The sequence below is a fragment of the Cyphomyrmex costatus genome, unplaced genomic scaffold, assembly GCF_001594065.2.
Source record: "Cyphomyrmex costatus isolate MS0001 unplaced genomic scaffold, Ccosl1.0 scaffold216, whole genome shotgun sequence".
In the NCBI taxonomy this organism is placed as follows: Eukaryota; Metazoa; Arthropoda; class Insecta; order Hymenoptera; family Formicidae; genus Cyphomyrmex; species Cyphomyrmex costatus.
This window is the reverse complement of record NW_017276214.1, coordinates 505,380-523,769: the sequence shown is the minus strand read 5'-3', so window position 1 is coordinate 523,769 and position 18,390 is coordinate 505,380. Positions and strand designations below refer to the sequence as shown.

Here is an 18,390-nt window from a genome sequence, read left to right as displayed (position 1 = left end):
CACGAACCGGTGTGTTTCATCGTAAAGCAGCGTATAACTTTCATATACGGATCTCTACACGAATTGAGTGCATCGTTCGGCTGATTAGAGACAACTCGAAAGATTGAGCCGAGCAAAGGGGGATCCTCTGAACATGTCGCTGCTTAGCGTAACGGGTAAGCGTTTCTCTCATTCAATTTTCCGCCAAGACTTGTGATTTATCACAAGTCTTCCGACGAGATACAATTATCGGATTTAATTAGTGGAACATCTGCCGGTGGATTTGGAATTGTACTGTATAGCGAAGAAGCAGCCTGAGCCTTGTTAAATCCTTTTGAGTTTTCAAATTCTTTGAAAGAACTAAAATTATTATCATGATTTTTAAATTTATAGCGGCTAATTGTAAATTTTACTTCTTTTTTATTCTTTCTCCTTTTGTTTTTAAAATAATTATTTCGAGTATCCATACGGCACAGAATCTTGCAGCAATATTGCTGCAACGTTGCAACCTTTCTGCAATCTGGAAGCTTACGATGTTGCTACTACGAATACTTGAAATAATTGTTTAAAGAAAAGGAAAAATATTACCGCAATATTGCTGAAATAATCTGCGTTGTTTGCGTGTTACGCGAGTTTCTGTTTTATAGAAAAGAAAACGTTGAACGCGAGTCATTAAATTTGTGTATGTGAAAATGCAGATGCGATTGAGAATCACATCGAAATTTGTTGTTAAAAGCTCCACAATTCGGAATGGTAATATGTGCGATACAACGCCATTAAATTCTCGTGCAAAAAGCAGGCGGTTGGTTGGAAATTGTTTCGATAGTTTCGACTTCTTCACGAGGTTTTCGTCGGAGATAAAAACTCCTTTCTGTTGGAAAAGTTGAAAGAGGATTTTCCGGCCTTTCCCGGATTTGCGTGTTGCAAGCAGAAAAAAAAGAACAGCAAAAACTCTGAAACCACCACGTGGTATCAATTATTGTTTCGTCACGGGGTGGACATATGAGAGGAGTGAGTTAAGCGCGACGCGTGATGTAATTAGTACTAATGAAATCGCTAATCGCGTTAATTGGAGACACGACTCGCGATGGCATGCTGTTACGACGGGCATTAAGTATCGCGAAAAAGTTCACGTTTGCATTTCTCGCTGCGCTATTCTCAACGGACGAGGTGATGTAACTTTGTACAACTGTGTGATGCACTTCATTTTCAGCGATACCGTAGAGAAATTACAATGCTGCGGTTGGATTATAATCTAGCACGACGACGTGATACTGTTGCGCGATACGCAAATCGATCGGCTGCCTTTACCGTTATCGCACATCTTCCGTTCTCATTGTCTCGCACGTATCGTGCTCGATTATCGACTTAGAAACGTGATTTATACAGCGTCTTGCTTCTCGCGGATACACAATACATACATACATACATACACGTCGCTGAATACGGACGTAACGTACGTAGAATCGATATCGAAACGTCATGCGATAGCACGTAACTGTATAACTTGATTTTATGATGGATGCAGGACTGTTGTATCCATCATAACTTAATACCGTCACGGATATATCTACTGTGCTAGGTGGAAAATATAGGCGCGGCCGGCCAAGAAATATAATCGCGCATAAAGCGATTTCGAAAGCGGAAGCTCACTGTTCCGCAAGCAGCTGCGCGCGCGATACTGAAATCTGACTTGACGTTGCGAAATAATCCAGTGCTCCGTGGAAGAATTTCGCCGGATAGAAGATACGTATATATACAAATTTTGTGCACTTTTATGTGTAGCGTCCTCGTGCATCTTGTGAAAGTATACGGAAATAGCTACACATTGAAATTATTAATGTCGTCTAGTGAATTGATTTCGCGAATGGCTCATAATTTCGATATACAGTGTTTTACACGTTATTCGTTATACCTGAGATTAAACGATTAGCAATGTCGACAATTGTTAGTATAGGATTTTGTTGTGTATCTAATTATTAATAACCGCGTTTTACAGAATATCGATACTTCGTTAAATGGATATGTTGTGTTAGATATACACTCTCAAATTTTCTCTCGCTCGCTATACTTTTCCAGCAGGTTTAAAACTCGATAGGCAAAATAGTATCGCGTTATTTTACGACGTATCTTCCCCAGTGTTACATGCCACGGCCTTTAACATGCATTGTTCACGCGTGTATATCTAGATGAAAATATCTCTTCTCTCGAGAGTTTCTACTTTCTCCCACGTATTTCGCATAGACGAGTGTTGTTGAGGTGAGATAGCTGCGACATCGTCTAGGAAACTATTCGAGAGAGGTGGAGGACCCATGGAGAGATATATCGTTTGACAATAACGAGAAATAATGCTCGGCGTCGCCGTCTCGCCAGCCTCATCCCGCGTGTATTCATAAATATCGGGTCGACGGCAGTGCGCAGTATACCTGCGCCGCATATACTATGACACGACAGTAAGGCGAGTAAGAACAGCCACCTGACTCAGGTGTGCTCAGGTGGCTTCTTTCAGGCCTGTGCATATACACGACACACCTAACCTGTATATCACAGAGAGCGTGCGAGCGAACGAGGCTCGTCCATGACTATGAGACACGGAGAGTATAGTGCAACGGTTGACCCCGGGTACGCGGGGTCATTCCCTCCTTCAGCTACCGCCGCTTCAACCCCACTCGCCGCCGCCCGCCACTACCACCCCCTACCGCGGCTCTTTTTTGCCACCCTCCTCCCGCCTCACCTCTCTGATACCCCACCGCCGCCCTTTTCGTCCTCTGCCTTCGTCTTCCTAACCGCGACCTGCTCCTATCGCAACCACCTCCGCGATTCACCTCCTCTCTCTCTCTCTCTCTCTCTCTCTCTCTCTCTTACCCTGCTTGTCGGGTAAACGTCGAGCAGCGATGTATCTACCAGGTGGTACGACCTATGTAAACCCTCTTGGTATATAATACTACCCGGCCGAGCCAGCTTGGATTTTCCCTCTGTCCGTGAGTCAAGAGACGAAGTTAAGCACGGAAAATCGGTGTTATACATCGCAGCGATTGTTGTTCGCCGGGTCTTTTCGTGCTTCTCGCGCGTTCCGAAGACGAGAGGATTACGAAGAGCGACGTATCGTTGGGAAAAGGCAGCAATTTGCGTGCGGAAACAGCGATCGGACTTAAATCGCCGCTGGCTGTGATTAAAGCGAGCTTGCGCACACGGTCGATTTATCTCTCCTTAGTCTTAGATTTAGATTCTCAGCAGTTTGATTAAAACGATTCGTTCGTTCCGGAGTTATCTTTGTAGGATAAACAGTCTTGGAGGGGATATTCTAAAAGTATCCGAGACGTGGACGCTTTTAAAATATTTGAACAATGATTTAAAAAGGATATGTTTCAGCCATGTACGAAAGGGATGTAAATTTTCTTCAGAGAGAAAAATTCGCCGACATTTACTTAAGAAAAAGTACTATCGTAAGAACGACAACGATAGCATCAGAGAAGCGATAGCGTAAAGACGAGAGGAAGCAAGTCCGCGAGGAGCAAGAAGTGATTGAGGAGTGCTGTCACATGAAAAAGAAACTCTTTCACTCTTCAAGCTCAATCCACTCAAGCTCCTTTTTATACTCTCTCTTATAATCATCTTACTACCACCCGTAAACAGTCCGTCTCGACGACACTTTTTTTTTTAAGTGCTTTTTCGAAAGCTTGATTTTTTTCAACGAATCGTCTGAATTCCGTCCCATACCTCTCGGGATGTCCAAAAAAAGCACGGGGGAGAAAGGAAAAAGTTCGAATGGTCTCGTTTGCAATGATAAGTGCGATTCGTGTTGTCACAAGCATTGTAAAAAGCTTAGCTAAAATTGGAGAGGATTTTCTTTAGCGTGATTTTTTCAACGTACTTTCGGCGTGGCACAGCATTATTGTCGTTATAAATCTCCTCGTAATATTTCCTCTCTTCAGCGGAAGCACAACAGTTTCAATGGCGACGTATCTGGCAGAGACCTACTTTCTTTCTATCGTTTCTACGTCGCTCGCTCGAGTAGGGCCGCATATTTACGCGCTATACGTTTCATCACGCCAGAAATGTGTCATCGTTAATGGAGATGAAATGCTCGCAATAACGATGACAATGCGTTTTATTTGCATTATCACGCGAACCTTTATTTTCGCGTGTTGTCGCGCGAAATTGTACACGACGTACCACTGATTGGGCCAGCATGTTGCAGAAATACGAAAAATCTAAAAGGAGTTTTGGCACGTATCACATTTCACACAAAGCTGTCTCTTTAAGTCTATTTTACAGCAATCGTGTTTTTAGAATTATGCGACTGTTTCAGTTCGCGGAATAACAAAAATGATTTTATTCATATAATGTTTAATAATTGAAAAAAATAATTCTTCATAATACACAACTCTTTCTCAGAATTCCCGAAAAACAATATAATTAAAATATTTTATGTGAAACACTTAACGTCTTTTTCTATAAATAACTAAAGTTCCATGTCATCTTACGTAAAAGTTATCAATTTGAGGATATAGATAAAAATTTATAAATAGCAGTATATACCTTTTATGTATATATACGGAAAAATATATAGTTGCTTTAGGATAAAAATGTTCACTGAACGAAAATTCCCGTGAAATGCTGATTTTCGCGAAAACGGTGATGCAAAATGACTCCCCGCGTTACGTTGCATTACCTCGTTCCTTCGATTTCCTTGAATGAGGAAATTCGGTGGTCGATTTGCGGTAGTCTGGCGCACTTTAAGCCGTGCACGTGTGCGCACACTCATACAGACGAACGCGCGGGAGGGTTTCTTCAGGAAAAGGAAGAAGGAGCGTTATCTCTCAGGCACGGAAACTACCCTCGCAAACCATTCGTAAACGAAAGTTGATCTTATCCACCTTTGGAAACGAGATCTTCTGAGCTTTTCCTTGGGGCTGGCACCTCTTAAAACACGCTCGTTTCACTAGTTTATCACAAAATACGAATTTTTGTAAATAACGACTGCAATAATCTATCTTTTTTCCGTATAAGTACTGAAAGTTGATATGCAACAAGAAAATGATATTTTAATATTCTGCAGACACAGTAGTTCTGAAGTTACATGCGCGACATATTTTATATATAAATTACGAGGTGGATGTTGGTATCAGTTTGAACAGTTTACAAGCGAAATAGAATACACGGCATAAGAAAACGTGGTAAGTTGTTCTCGGCAAAAGTTTCTCTTTATTATGTTGGTATCTTGAACAACACGAAGTACAGCAATCGCTAAAACTTGGCCATCGTTCAAGACTGCGAATGTGAAACGAAGCTGTATCTATATAGGTATACATCGCAATGTTAATGATATATCGATATACGAGATTTCGAACAATTAACCGAGTTTATATTTACACGAGTAATCCATTAATCTTCTAAGTTGTTGCTATTTGCCTTGAGTAAGGCGAACGTTCTTTCTATCGGCAGAAGTTTATTTTATCGATTACTTGTCTAAGCAGACGAAGTCTTATGAACACATACATAATTTTTGATCGAGCAGAAATTTTATAAACGCCATGAAGCCACGTCAATTATTGACACTGAAAAACGATAAGCTATTTTTTTTTTGCTCGCGTTTTTCAGTGAACGAGAACCACTTTTCCGAGCCGATGAAGGTTTAGTTTATTGAACTAAAAATTTCACGACGTATTAAACGGTTATCAGGCCGGCTTCTGTGTCACTTCTCTCTCTCTCTCCCTCTCTGGTGGCCAGCGTCCTGGATGATATTTTCGAAAGCTCTTCTTCTGACCCTTCGAACTTTCAAGTTTCTGCTCGGTGCAGTTTATTCGAGTTGAGCGAAGGACGGAGAGACGGTGTAAAGAAATTTCAAAGGACATTTCAAAGGTTGCAATAACGATAGCTCGCCGTATCGCTAACGATGATATTCCGTTTTTCGATGCTTTTCGAAGGGGACGGCGTGGATCGGCCGGAATAAACTTTAGGAATGCTTTGATCGGCCTCTCTACAGAGAGTCGCTAGCACTTTGTATACGACGACGTCGATATACCGGGATTGATCGCGAGAGTAGACGCCTCAAACGACTGTCTATTGCTACGAGAAAGGGCGATGGCTGGCATGAAGAACTTCCAAACTCGGCGGTGCACGATTTACGCCACGTATAGTAACGTTACTGATGGCATTTACGAGTTTCTGCTATAATCCCGCGCTATTCTCTTTGTCCAGTGCTTCAGAGTTCGTATAAAGACCTCATTATTGCAAGTCCATTTCTAAAGCAGGATAATCGTATTAATTCCGAACTTTCGTATCCCAGACTATGCGAGCGCAGTCTCTGAGAAATTATCTTTCCACAAAATGAGCAATCATAACGAATTGTATTCCGTACAGTAGTACGGTAATTTAAAATATGCACATTATTTTACAAAAAAAAAATATATATATATATATCTGTAATATTATTTTTAAAAATGTCCTAAAAATTATTTATAATACTAAATTCTTTTAAATCTTATAATTCATCAATCATTCTGTGTGAACGTACTCATTGTAATCCATCTCCATTTTGTATCGTTTGCAGTTGTACAGCTAGCACGTATAAAAGAGATCGAAACCCAATACGGAGTTCCTATTGGGAGTTCGTAGAGAAGTTACCTCGATACATCGAGATATCGGTATCGTCATAATAAATAGAGGTCCTTGAACTCTGGTACCACGCGTAAGGGAAAATATAACAGTTCGAGCAGAATTCGAGTTAGTTTTTTGACGCGCGGAAAATTCGCCATTCTATGTTTCTCATCTCTCATGATTTTATTTTTTTCTTCTTGATAGAGAAACCCATCGAGATTTGCCGTATTGACACAGGAAACGTCGCCGTTAAATCGATCTTATCGGCTCAATGAGAGTCAGTAGTATCCGTCGTCAGTTCGACATCGCGAGCATAAAGCGAACTTTATAATGCGCATTATCATTGCTGCATTAATACCGGTCGTCGTATAAATGCCGCGCCATGATCCAACCGACACGACGACAGAAACTTTCCGCCTGTCGCTTCCACGCGAGTGCGACTCGCAGGGTATTATAGGTATTAATAATTCGTCCTGGCGGATAGCGACGGTGTTGAGCTTCCTGCTCGTTCCTTGACGTCAAGGGCATGCCAAGATCCTGTCTCCAACTTCTTCCGCCTCTCATCTCTTGCGATAACTTTTATCCCGCGGTGTGCCATTTTCGTATGGCCGTACACCCACGACACGACGGTTATTGGTTTCACGGTAGTGGTTCGCCTGGTGAAAATTTCATGGCAGAGGGGACATGCACAAAGCATACATGCGCACTGCTCAGAGAGTTAATTATGCGCGAAAACAATATTATCGAAGGAATTATTGGACGCAAGGCCAAACTTCGGAGAGTGCGCCTCATCGCTGTTCATCGTTTCTCTGCAGGGTTAATGCGCCATACAGAATAAATCATTAATACGAATGACCTGTTCTCGGTTTTATAGGTAATGGAAATAATGAGGAGATGTAGCTTGAAAACAGATTACTAATCTGGATTTTGAATTGTTGCAGTGATGGGAAAATATTTGGTATTTATGACTGTACAAAAAATACATCTTATTATAATTATTACTTCTTTCATGATGGTAATAACTACATATAATAAAAGTTATGTTTGAGGTTAATATTTTTTAATTGTATATTTTATATAATTTTATTTTAAAAAATAACTAAAAATTATAGTTAAATTATAGTAATTGCAAAAAGTATTTTTATGGTAATAATAACTACAATTATAGTTATTTCTGTTGTTACCTCAGATATATTTGTTGATAGAGCTATACATGTAGTTATTATTACCAACATTACAGTAGTAATAACCATAATTATAATAACACATACATACATAATTATAATTATAAATATCAAAAATTTTTCTCTCAGTGCAAACTTGAATTTTTATTCACGGATAAGGATTGTTGATATTGCTATAAAATTAATTAAATATACTCGTAAATATTTCTTATCAGGAATAGTAAATAATTAACGAAAATATATATGCGCAGATCGTTATAAAGTGAAAAAAAATGTTTTTTAATGTACAAACCGACCGAGTTTTAATGTGTTTCACAGTAAATATATTTAAGCGGAGAGATACATAATACAATAAATTACGTATGCGGGCTTATGATGAAATAGTAATTCAAAGCTTCAGAATTTTTATCAGTAGAAATTTACATTAGTTTAAACTTTATTAACGTGCAATCTGCTAATTACATCTCGTGATTCTGTCACTAATAATTTTCAAGACTTTGCACAGAAAAATGTTACACCGCGAAGTTACCTTCAGCATAAATATTGCAGTATTTGTGTCATTCTTATCTTACAGCTGCATCAGTAATTAAAACAAATTTACATTAATCCAAGGCAAATAACAAGTTTCTAGGAATGCAGTATTTATACTTGGACGAGTTTGAATTTGTTCATTAATGAAATATAGTCAGTTCATTCATTCGCAAGAAAATAAGAACTTATATAAGAAAGAAAGGGATTAATAAATGTACGTCTTAATTAAAAATATTCTTTTACTGTTATACTTTTATATAAAGTGTAATAGTATTTACATTTGTTACATAATACACTATTCATTAAAATTTATACCATTTATATAGTTTTATCGATGGTGTAAATTAACAGATTTTATTGGTTTTCGAGGTTTCCGGAGTATCCTTAATGAAGGAACAAGAGATCTTTGACTTTGAATTCAGTTAAGATTAAACTTGAGTATCTTGAGTCAGTAACTTTAAAAACGAAAATCGATTGTTAAGCTTGCATTATAGTTTCTGAGAAAAACGGTTTTTTATCTAAAAGAGCTATCTTTACTCGTTATTTTCGTTCCTAAAGTGCTGATATGTCCGATATCAACCCGTACGAGTTAATTTAAAACTTCTATCTCTTAACGAGAGAGAAAGAGAGAGAATGAGAGTGTTTTATTCTGGCCTTTAGTTTTATGTGTTTGCGGAACTAAAGACTAAATGACTTTACAGAGTTAATATACCGAGCGATGATTAAATTCTCTTAAATTCATCTATTACTAAGCATATGTTTGTGACAGTAATATCCTGGAAAATTCGTGTTGCATGATAATCACGTGCGTGGTTTATCTTATCATTCTCGCGTACTCGGTGTCCGGAATATCGTGAATGCTTTCGAATCTGATTTATGGTGATGATTATTCTTTCTCTCTCTCTTAAAATACTCGATAAACCTCCTCCATGTAGGCGTGCTTTTGAATTTTATCGAAAATGTATAATCGATAATTCGTGGACCGGAATTGGCGTGGTGATTCATATGTTGACGATGATGCATATGATATTTCATGAATAACGTGAATTCTTCGATTTGTTGTACGGTGGAAAAAAAATACCGTAAAAATATCTCTTTCAAGCGTATATTAAAAACCGTCTAACAATTTATTAAACTTCTTTACCCCTTCCCTCTCTTTCTCTCTCTCTCTCTCTCTTTCTCTCTGTAGAGAGTATCTACATTAATTGATTTCATAGCACTCGAAATGCTGCTCTCTGATTTGCTTCATTAAACATCTCGCATTCGCGCCAGCTGCGCATGTACCTTCAGCCTGGATTGAGGCTGGTGAGGGTTAATCGACTTTCCAGCACGCCGTTCCACTTCTTTCCTAAAAGTTTTTTTCTTTGTGGCTTCCGCAATCTTTAATTATACATTCAGAAGAGATCTCATTACGACACGTCGCGAAAGAAAATGATTAATTGGAAACAACTAGCGTAGGTGCATATATTATGAGATACACCCGTGACCCATTATACTCGTTACATCGATTGAATTTCGCGCAAACGCACACGAAGGATGCAAGTAGTTAGATAAATACAAACATTAACAAGTAGATCTAAATTTCCTCGTTAAACTTATCCCTAATTTCCAAGTATATATACATACTATATATGTATGTCTATATATCGGTTTTACGTAATATAAACAATATATATAAATTAATTCAAATTGCTCTGACATTTCATAATGAAATAATAACCAGTGATCGATAAAATAAAGCTAACCTCTTTTAAAAGAACGCTATAAGGCGAGAATATGCCTTCGAGAATGTCTCGAGTGAATATGAGAAATACCTTGAGAAAAGCCTGAAAATATTTTTCAAGAAGAAGGGAATATTCTTCTTGAGAATTCATTAGATTAAAAGTTATTTTATGTTGAGAATATTCGAATGTATTGTATGGTATTATTTCGTTTTATTAGAACGAAATTGTACAAGAATGTAATAGAGGTCAACCAAAGGATCGCCGGCCAATTCACCTTTGTACAGAGATATCAGCTGAGGTTAAAGATTGGCGCTTTAAGAAAGAAATATATGTTGGCAGAGAGAGAGAGAGTTGCCACGAAACGGGAAATCAGAGAATTGTTAGGGAAATTGGAGACGGTCAGGAAAATCAAGGAAAAGCAAGGAGACTTTATGAAATTTTCTAGAAAATTAAAATTCTTAACTTTTTAAAAAAGTTTAATATATACCTACGTACATCACATTTACGCGGTTTTGGAATACCAATTTCACAACTAAAAATGCAAGCAGTGGCAGCAATATTAATGGTAATTTACATTGTAACGGCTTCCAAATTAGAGGATGAAAAAATAAAAAATTTCAAAATATTATTGAACGTAAAGGAAAATCATGAAATTTTGTGAGGGAAAAAGTTATGGAATTTTAAGATGAGCTTGTGACGATCCTGCGGTTGGTCATCCGACAGAACTTGAGTCGACACCTTGATAAGGGCACGATAAGATATCGCGTTCGCATATGTATGCCGCGTAAATATTGCCTCTAATACTGGCCTGGTCTATAAATAACACATACATATGATGCACGTTACCGGTTTTTCCACCCCGTTTACCCTTCCTCCTATCCATCGTCACGCCGGTTGCTATCGTTCTGCATCCACTTGCACAACACGGCGGCATCGTCGCCGAAGGAAACTGCTGCAGGATGAAAAGTAAGCGGTGTGTCACGTATATACGCGTGTTCTCCGCACGTGTACGTGCTATACAAAGGCGCGTTTGTACAGGGAACACAGTAGAGGACGAGTTCCTCTAGTGCTTCTGTGTGTATGTGTGCGCGCGCACGCGTGTGTGACACGATACCACGGTCTTGGCACGTATTCATACCCTAGGCGTCCATTGTCTCGAGTTATTCGAAGGTAAAAGATCGCAACTGAAGCGTTAAAGCTGACGTCATTGTTTCACTTTTCTTTCGTCGCGTGCATGCATCTGCCTACGCGCGCGTGCATATAGCACACGTGAGGCGAGCATCCTCCTGTTATACCCGTTGTGTACATCATCGGGCGCCCCGAGCTATCAATTCCGCGTGATGTAACTCCGATGTAACGACGCCTTCGTTTTACAATACTTTGCGCTGTTTTCCGTACACATCGCTCTCGTGTCGTTAACGATGTGACAGACTGTATAATGTAAGTGATGCCGAAGGATCCGGATGTGGCCAAACGTCGGAAACGCTCTTATGTCTCGTTGGAATTAACGCAATTATTCCGAGTATATCGGTATATACTGCGTACGCAGTATTTGCGTTTTACTGAAGAATCTTTTAAGTCAGTTTTATATCGACATTTCTCCGCAATTTTCTCATTGCATATTGGATTTCAATCATAACTAACCGATTGCCAAAGCGTAAACAAACAGCGTGCTGTTTGCGTGAGTTTGATTATTTTTAAGCGAGTGGGAACAAATTCGTTAGGAAGTTTATTTATTAGTTAGATAAAAAGAGTGAGGGAGAAAGGGGAAAAAAGAGGATTAAAAAAGACTTTTGATGTATATATATGTATATGTATACTTGTTAAAAGCAACCTCTCGATTACGGAAGTGGATAAAAGGGCGGGAGTACAGAGTCTTGCATAACGCATAATGCATAAAAAATGAATTAATCAAAGTTCTACATTTCCTTCCTTTTCATGAAATAAAAGACTGATTGGTTGATTTTCTTATGCCTCATGCGTTAGTCTTGAAACACAATAGGTATAGTAAGTCTAATGGGCGTTCTACAATAAGTCTTTATCTAAGCTTTAAGAGACTTAAGAATTGATTAATCAAGTGATTAGTTAATTTTTTACCGAGCTTAATTTAATGACTTATTGTAGGAAACCCATTACACGGAGAAAAGGTTTTTTTAAATCAAACAAATACATTGGAAAAGTCCAACTAAATAAAAGTTTAACTTAAGGATACAATTATTGTCACTAAAATTAAATTTTGTTGACTAAACAAAACATGTTTTGTTTAAAATTAAATTTGTTTCAATGAAACAAATGTAAACAGAAGTCTCGAGTCCAAACAAATCTTTTTTTTTCTATAGGATGGGAGCACAAAGTCTTACACGACGCATAACGTAAAATAAAACGTAAGAAAATGAACTGGTCCTTTCATTTCCTTCTCTTTCATAAAGTAAAAGACTCTGATTAATTCTTATGCTTTATGCGAAATTCAATATGCAAGAATCCGTGTTCCCGTTCTTAAGCCTTAAAAGAAACTAATCAGTCATAGTCGAATATGAGAATAATATAATCGATTATAATTTTTCAATTTTTCAAGAAATTTAAAGCTTACTACACCTATTAGATATATTTAGAGGGGACTTAGGCGTTATACACGAATCTCCTACATAACAGCCGATTCTCTCGGCACCATACATCGTCCGTAACGTTTCTCTTCTGTTGCGTGACATCAGCGTTCGCTCATTCCTGCAACCGACAATTTTATAACAGTGACAAGAATATTTCCGCGGCCGCAAGCGCTCTCTCTTAATTAATCGCGCGCGATGCTTGCGCGTACAAAATAGAAAGACGCGTCTGTCGAGCTGGGAAAAATATCTTGCGAGTAGAGGGAAAAAGTCCTCTATGAACTGTGACCTGCGGATATACGGCTGACCCGCTTCATCATCCCCACGATACACACTCGCCCCAATCCTTTATTGTGTACGTGCTCTGTTATACATTGGATGTTGCCGTCTCTCGTTGCGATGACGGGATTAATCCTAAGGGCAGTTACTCACTCGTGTAGACTCCGACACTCATGTAGACACTGGCATTTATTAGCACAGGTCAATGCTTCAAATCGCTACTGGCACGGCGGAGTTGCGCTCCACTTGCACGTACATTCGCGTACATACGTACGTTCTTATAGACAAGGTCGTTCCGTGACCTATCCATTAGACTGAGTATTAAAAAAAGGAACTGTCAAACCCCGGCGGATTGTAATACACGATCCGTTTTACTTATCCGCGTTAGCTAAATCCGTAATGCGTTTGCAGAATACGACCTTTATAAATAATTGACGGGAAAGTCGATAAGTGCACGCTACAGGTTACAACAAAAGAACATAACGCGCGGTCTAAATTTTCTTTGACGAAAATTCAATTTTAATTCGTACACGTGTGACATATCGAAGGTAATTGCCGCGGGCGTGCGGTTGATTTTACATCGCGCGTAACCTATCCTATATGTCTATTTAAATCTTATTAAGCGTAATCGATCAGAGTAATTATGTGCGTAGACCGATAATTCGCGCTTTAATGCCCGTAAATACATTAGTGCAGGGTGTTTATTACCTAGGAAAACCTGGAATTATTATAGGGGATTTCTTTTCTATTCTTGACAATGAAGGATTTTTATGAAATTTTATCGATACTCGGGGGAAATTTTTAGAATTTTACTTTTAAATGTAAATTGTCTTTTTTTGAAAACGTTATTTCGTTATTATATTTTTTAATGCAAAATGTTGACAATTAGTTAGCAATAAGTACAAACATCTGCGTATATCCGTATATTATACATATATTCTTTTGTGTATCACAAGCTTTTATAAAAGAAATCAGGGTGACAAGCAGAATAGAATAGTTTATTGATACTGTACTGTAGTAAACCTTGCTTATACTGTCCTATATATACAGATTTCGTGGTCCCAATTGTCGAAAATAATGGATCTCAGCAAATATCAACTAATAGTAACATAACTGATAGTTATAATTCTTCCTCAACAATATAACTGTTACATATATATATATATATATGTATTGTATTACAGTTATATTGTTAAGTGAGAGAGAAATTATAATTAACAGTTACGTTACTATATTAGTTGGTGTTTGTTGAGATATAAACTTGTCGAATCTTTATCTTCTATTAATTTCCAATTTATAGTTTGTGTTGCTTGCACTCCAATTATTTCAAATTGTTTTATTTAAAAGATCTCTAATTTTGGAATTTTTAACAAAAATACTTAGAAAATTAGAAATTCTCACAGACTTTTTTTATAAGATTTCAGTAAACCTCCTGTGGTATAAATGATTTGTTTACAGACAGCAAAAACAGTTATATAATTGCATAAAAGGATAATTGACAATAAATCTTCTGCTGATTATAGCAATTTATTTTTGTTTTCCACAAATCCTGTGATATTCAGAATTAGGCTCAGGTTGTTTAAACGTAATAAATATAAATATTGTTATTTATGTGTTTCTCTCTCAAAGACTTGTAACGTATAATCCTGTTGTTTTTTGCTTTTTCTGTTGCAGTGAAGAAGGCGCGCTTCGTCTGCGAGGATGGTTCGTATATGGGAAGAATAGAGAAAATTACGATTGGAAATGAAAATTTCATTTTCATGCATTTTATCCATTGATTTGTTTGCTAATTATTCTTTTCTGATTACCGAACGATATACGAGCGAAATATTAACACGTGTGGAACCGGGCATTCAAAATTGGGATTGAGACAAGCCACGAACCTTTATTCACGCTTTGCTTCTAAAGTCTGCGAACAATTTATTGCACTTTGCGATTGGAATAGTGCCAAGTTTCGGATTATGCGATTGCTCATGCAGAATATCGTGACGTTCCGATTATACCGAAATAATTTTTCCGTGTGGAGATGTGTAACGTATTCCCGTGTGGAGATCGTAGATACCTATATCGAATTTAAATGATACATCGTACATTTGAAAACTTTCTATAATTTTCGAAACTTCTTTAACAGGGCAAAAATAAATCGATAATTTCAATAGCGTCGGAAAAACTTTGAATTTATGTCATTCATCGCATTATTCAATATTTCCTACGATGACGAATGTAATCTTGACAGTCTTTGCTTATGTACTCATATAATGTCTTTTTAAAATATTCATTCGCGTATCACATGTATGTCATTGTACAGAATGGACTTATGAAGACCATTATTTCACGCAATTGTCGCAAGTATTGAAAAGCGTAACAATAATGTCCTCGCTCGCATAGCGAATACACATAAATGTATGTAGTTTTAAGAATTTATTTACACAATGTGTGTTCTGACTATACATTCATTCGTATCGCTCATTTGCTATAACAACGGCATAAAAAATTGTCATTGTTTCTTTGCAGAAAAAGTACTAAAACATGAAAAAAAAGAAGAATATACCACATACTCTTATTTCTCTCTCTATCTCTTTCTCTCTCTCTATACAATCAGTGTTATTAGAAAATTTTTTAATTATATTACATTTTAAAATTTATATTATAAAATTTCAATATTTAAAACATTTAAATTTATTTTCTGAAAAAGCTTATTTTTTGTTGCCGTGTTGTTGCTCTCTAAATCTGAATCAGTAAAGTCCAACTAAAAAAGAAAGAAAGTTTGAGGATTATATATATATATATATATATAATTAAAACATATTTGCTCAACGTTAATTTCAATCTTCTAATACCATATTCAATGAATTTATACATTAAAACTAATTAGATCTTAAGACTAGTTAGATCACATAATAAAGGTTAGCTAGCTAAGTTAAGGATCTTACATTTCATTCACTGAGTGGCATACTTGGCACTGATATCAGTAATTGTCCACTGATTCAGATTTAGAGAGTGCTGCAGCAAATGAGCGATATTAACTTCTCTCCTACTAAGAATACATTTAGTTTTATTAAAATTGATTGCACATTTTTACATTCGCTGTGGTATCTCTCACCTAAAAACGCGAATATCTTGGGGGCTTATTCTCATCACGTAAACGACATTTGACTTGTTCCATATCTGGTAGCTTGTCAGGTCAAGAGAGAGCTGCAAGAGAGTTATTTTCAGTAAGATCTATTTATGCCGCGTCTAATTTTTTATTAATAATTCTCTCTTTTCCGAGCTTAGTGATTGGATGATACTGAGGTGAACCGTGGAACGTGAACGTATTTCGTCAGTCACTTCGGAGACAATTTTCGTGGCTCGTAAAGTAAAATGTCGAGGGTGACGCACTATTGCGCCCGAAACATCGTGTCGCGGGTCGTAAAATCTCGCTCATGATGCTTTTTGCGCGACTTATCGAAGGCGTGCAGTTGAGAGCGTGTACTGGAGGTGCCTAAGGTGTGGGTGGATCTTATTGGAGTTTAACAGTTCGTCCCCCTTCGTGCACCCATTCTTGAACACATAAAACGCGCGAGGATGTCATCAGGATCGCTCTTAAATTGCGAACAAAACGATCTCATTCGTTGATATTACGAGTTTATAGGGGACTAAAATTACGATATTTTTTTTTCTGTCGAAACGTAATTTATCTGCTTTAAACGATTCCATTAAAAATGATAAATGCGACGTACTTTAATCAAGATATTTAATATGTTTCATCGTTATGATTTAATATAACAACGTATTTCGCTCATATATCGAGATATTCGTTCTTGTTACGTAACATCGTATTTTGATCGACTGAAAAAAATAAATCATCGAATTTCAGCGGATCAGTTCAACTCCTATGTAACGTTGAAGCTGCAAAACGTGAAGTCAACGACAGTTACTGTGAAAGGGGCCAATCCATGCTGGGAACAAGACTTCCTCTTGTAAGTTATCGATAATTGATTTTACGCGGAAGTTAGTCGCAGCTTGAAAAAACTGTTAAAAATATTGTTTAGTTAAACGAGCTTCTAACAATTCGAAAATTTTCTGCACCGTTACTATGGCGTTACACATTTCGAAAACATTGCGAACTATCGCGTGCGCACCGGCACTAAAATATCTAGGACAACCGGTAATTTGTGCGCATCTAGAGGAATCTGAGACTAATCATACACTTATTTAACGAGACTCTATCTTAACGAAATGAATTAAGCGAAATAAATTCTGCCCGTCGACCAAATTTACCGAGAAAAACTAAGAATCGTAAATATTTTCAATAAAATGATAGAGGAAAAAAACGTGCTTCTTTTTCATAGCTCGGTATTATTAATCTTTAGCTTAACTCTTTTTATTTGAGACGAGATCCTCGGTTCATTATGGTTTTGTTTTTTGAATGGTTTTTTAAATAGATTATTAAAAAATGTGTAAAGGAAAGCTAAAGTAAAATTGGCTTGCGGATTAAAAAGGATTGTCTTGTTGTATAATGTCGACCGTTACTACATAGAAAGATATATCATTCTTGATCTTGGCTCGCTCACGCAGCATTTGACGCCAGTGAATTCCTCGCCTACAGCCTTGCTGTTAAATTTCGTTTAATCTACTTTGTACTGAAAGCGTAGCTGTTTACTTCATAAAGTAATATTTCTTCGTGATTTCGCAAAAGGTTAATGGAACTTGTTTGTTACGCAGCGAAACGAATGACATGAATGCCGGGCTCGTGGTGGAGGTATGGTGCAAGGGATTCTTGTGGGACCGCTTTCTGGGCTACTACTACATTCCACTATCAGAGGTGTCCTACATGAACGAGGTAACGAGAAATCAGTGCAACTTAAGTCGTACGGCAGAGATACAAGATCGACAATCCGAACAGTCCGATATGTGTGACACCAACAGTAACACACAGCCAGACATCATCACTGACACGGTACACTAACGCAATACATTCGCCCATACACTGCATTATTACACTCGCTCACATTTTGTAACGTCAAAGCAATTAAAATATTCAAAGCGATTGAAAAATTCGATGATACTGCTGTTTGTTGCCTTGCAATGACAATAGCAAATGCTTCTTGCGATTCGTTATAACTCGATACAATGGATGAGACTCGTTTAGCTTCGTTTATTTATTTCTCGTAGCTAAAGTAGAGATCGATTATTTTTAAGGGAATGTCATCGTACGCCGATTACGGTTTACGAGCATTTCTTAAACACTCTCTGCACGTAACGATCTTTCCCAGAATCTGCTCTGCATTTCTTCATCGGATGCGCTTACTTTTCAACTCTTTCTTCGTCAATAGTGCATCTTACACGAAATGCGAGTATTTGCTCATCGAACGGAACCCAAACCAATCACTATTTGGTAGACTCGAGGTCATCCGTTGATTTGGCGGAATAAGCATACGACCAACAATGAAGCTACAAATGCCTGAAAGCGTTCTTTGATTGGTCAATTAGCACATTTTTTTT

General features: G+C 37.6%; 1 protein-coding gene across 1 annotated transcript in view; it reads left to right on the top strand.

The window, feature by feature from the left end:
* The window catches only part of LOC108773627 (uncharacterized), a 61,540-nt gene continuing 43,150 nt past the window's right edge, over window positions 1-18,390 (top strand). Inside the window, exons 1-4 of the mRNA XM_018539492.1 lie at window positions 1-155; window positions 14,578-14,607; window positions 16,763-16,865; window positions 17,611-17,845. Of these exons, the coding sequence (XP_018394994.1) occupies window positions 134-155; window positions 14,578-14,607; window positions 16,763-16,865; window positions 17,611-17,845 (390 nt within the window). The 5' untranslated portion in view covers window positions 1-133. The remainder of the gene's footprint in view (window positions 156-14,577; window positions 14,608-16,762; window positions 16,866-17,610; window positions 17,846-18,390) is intronic.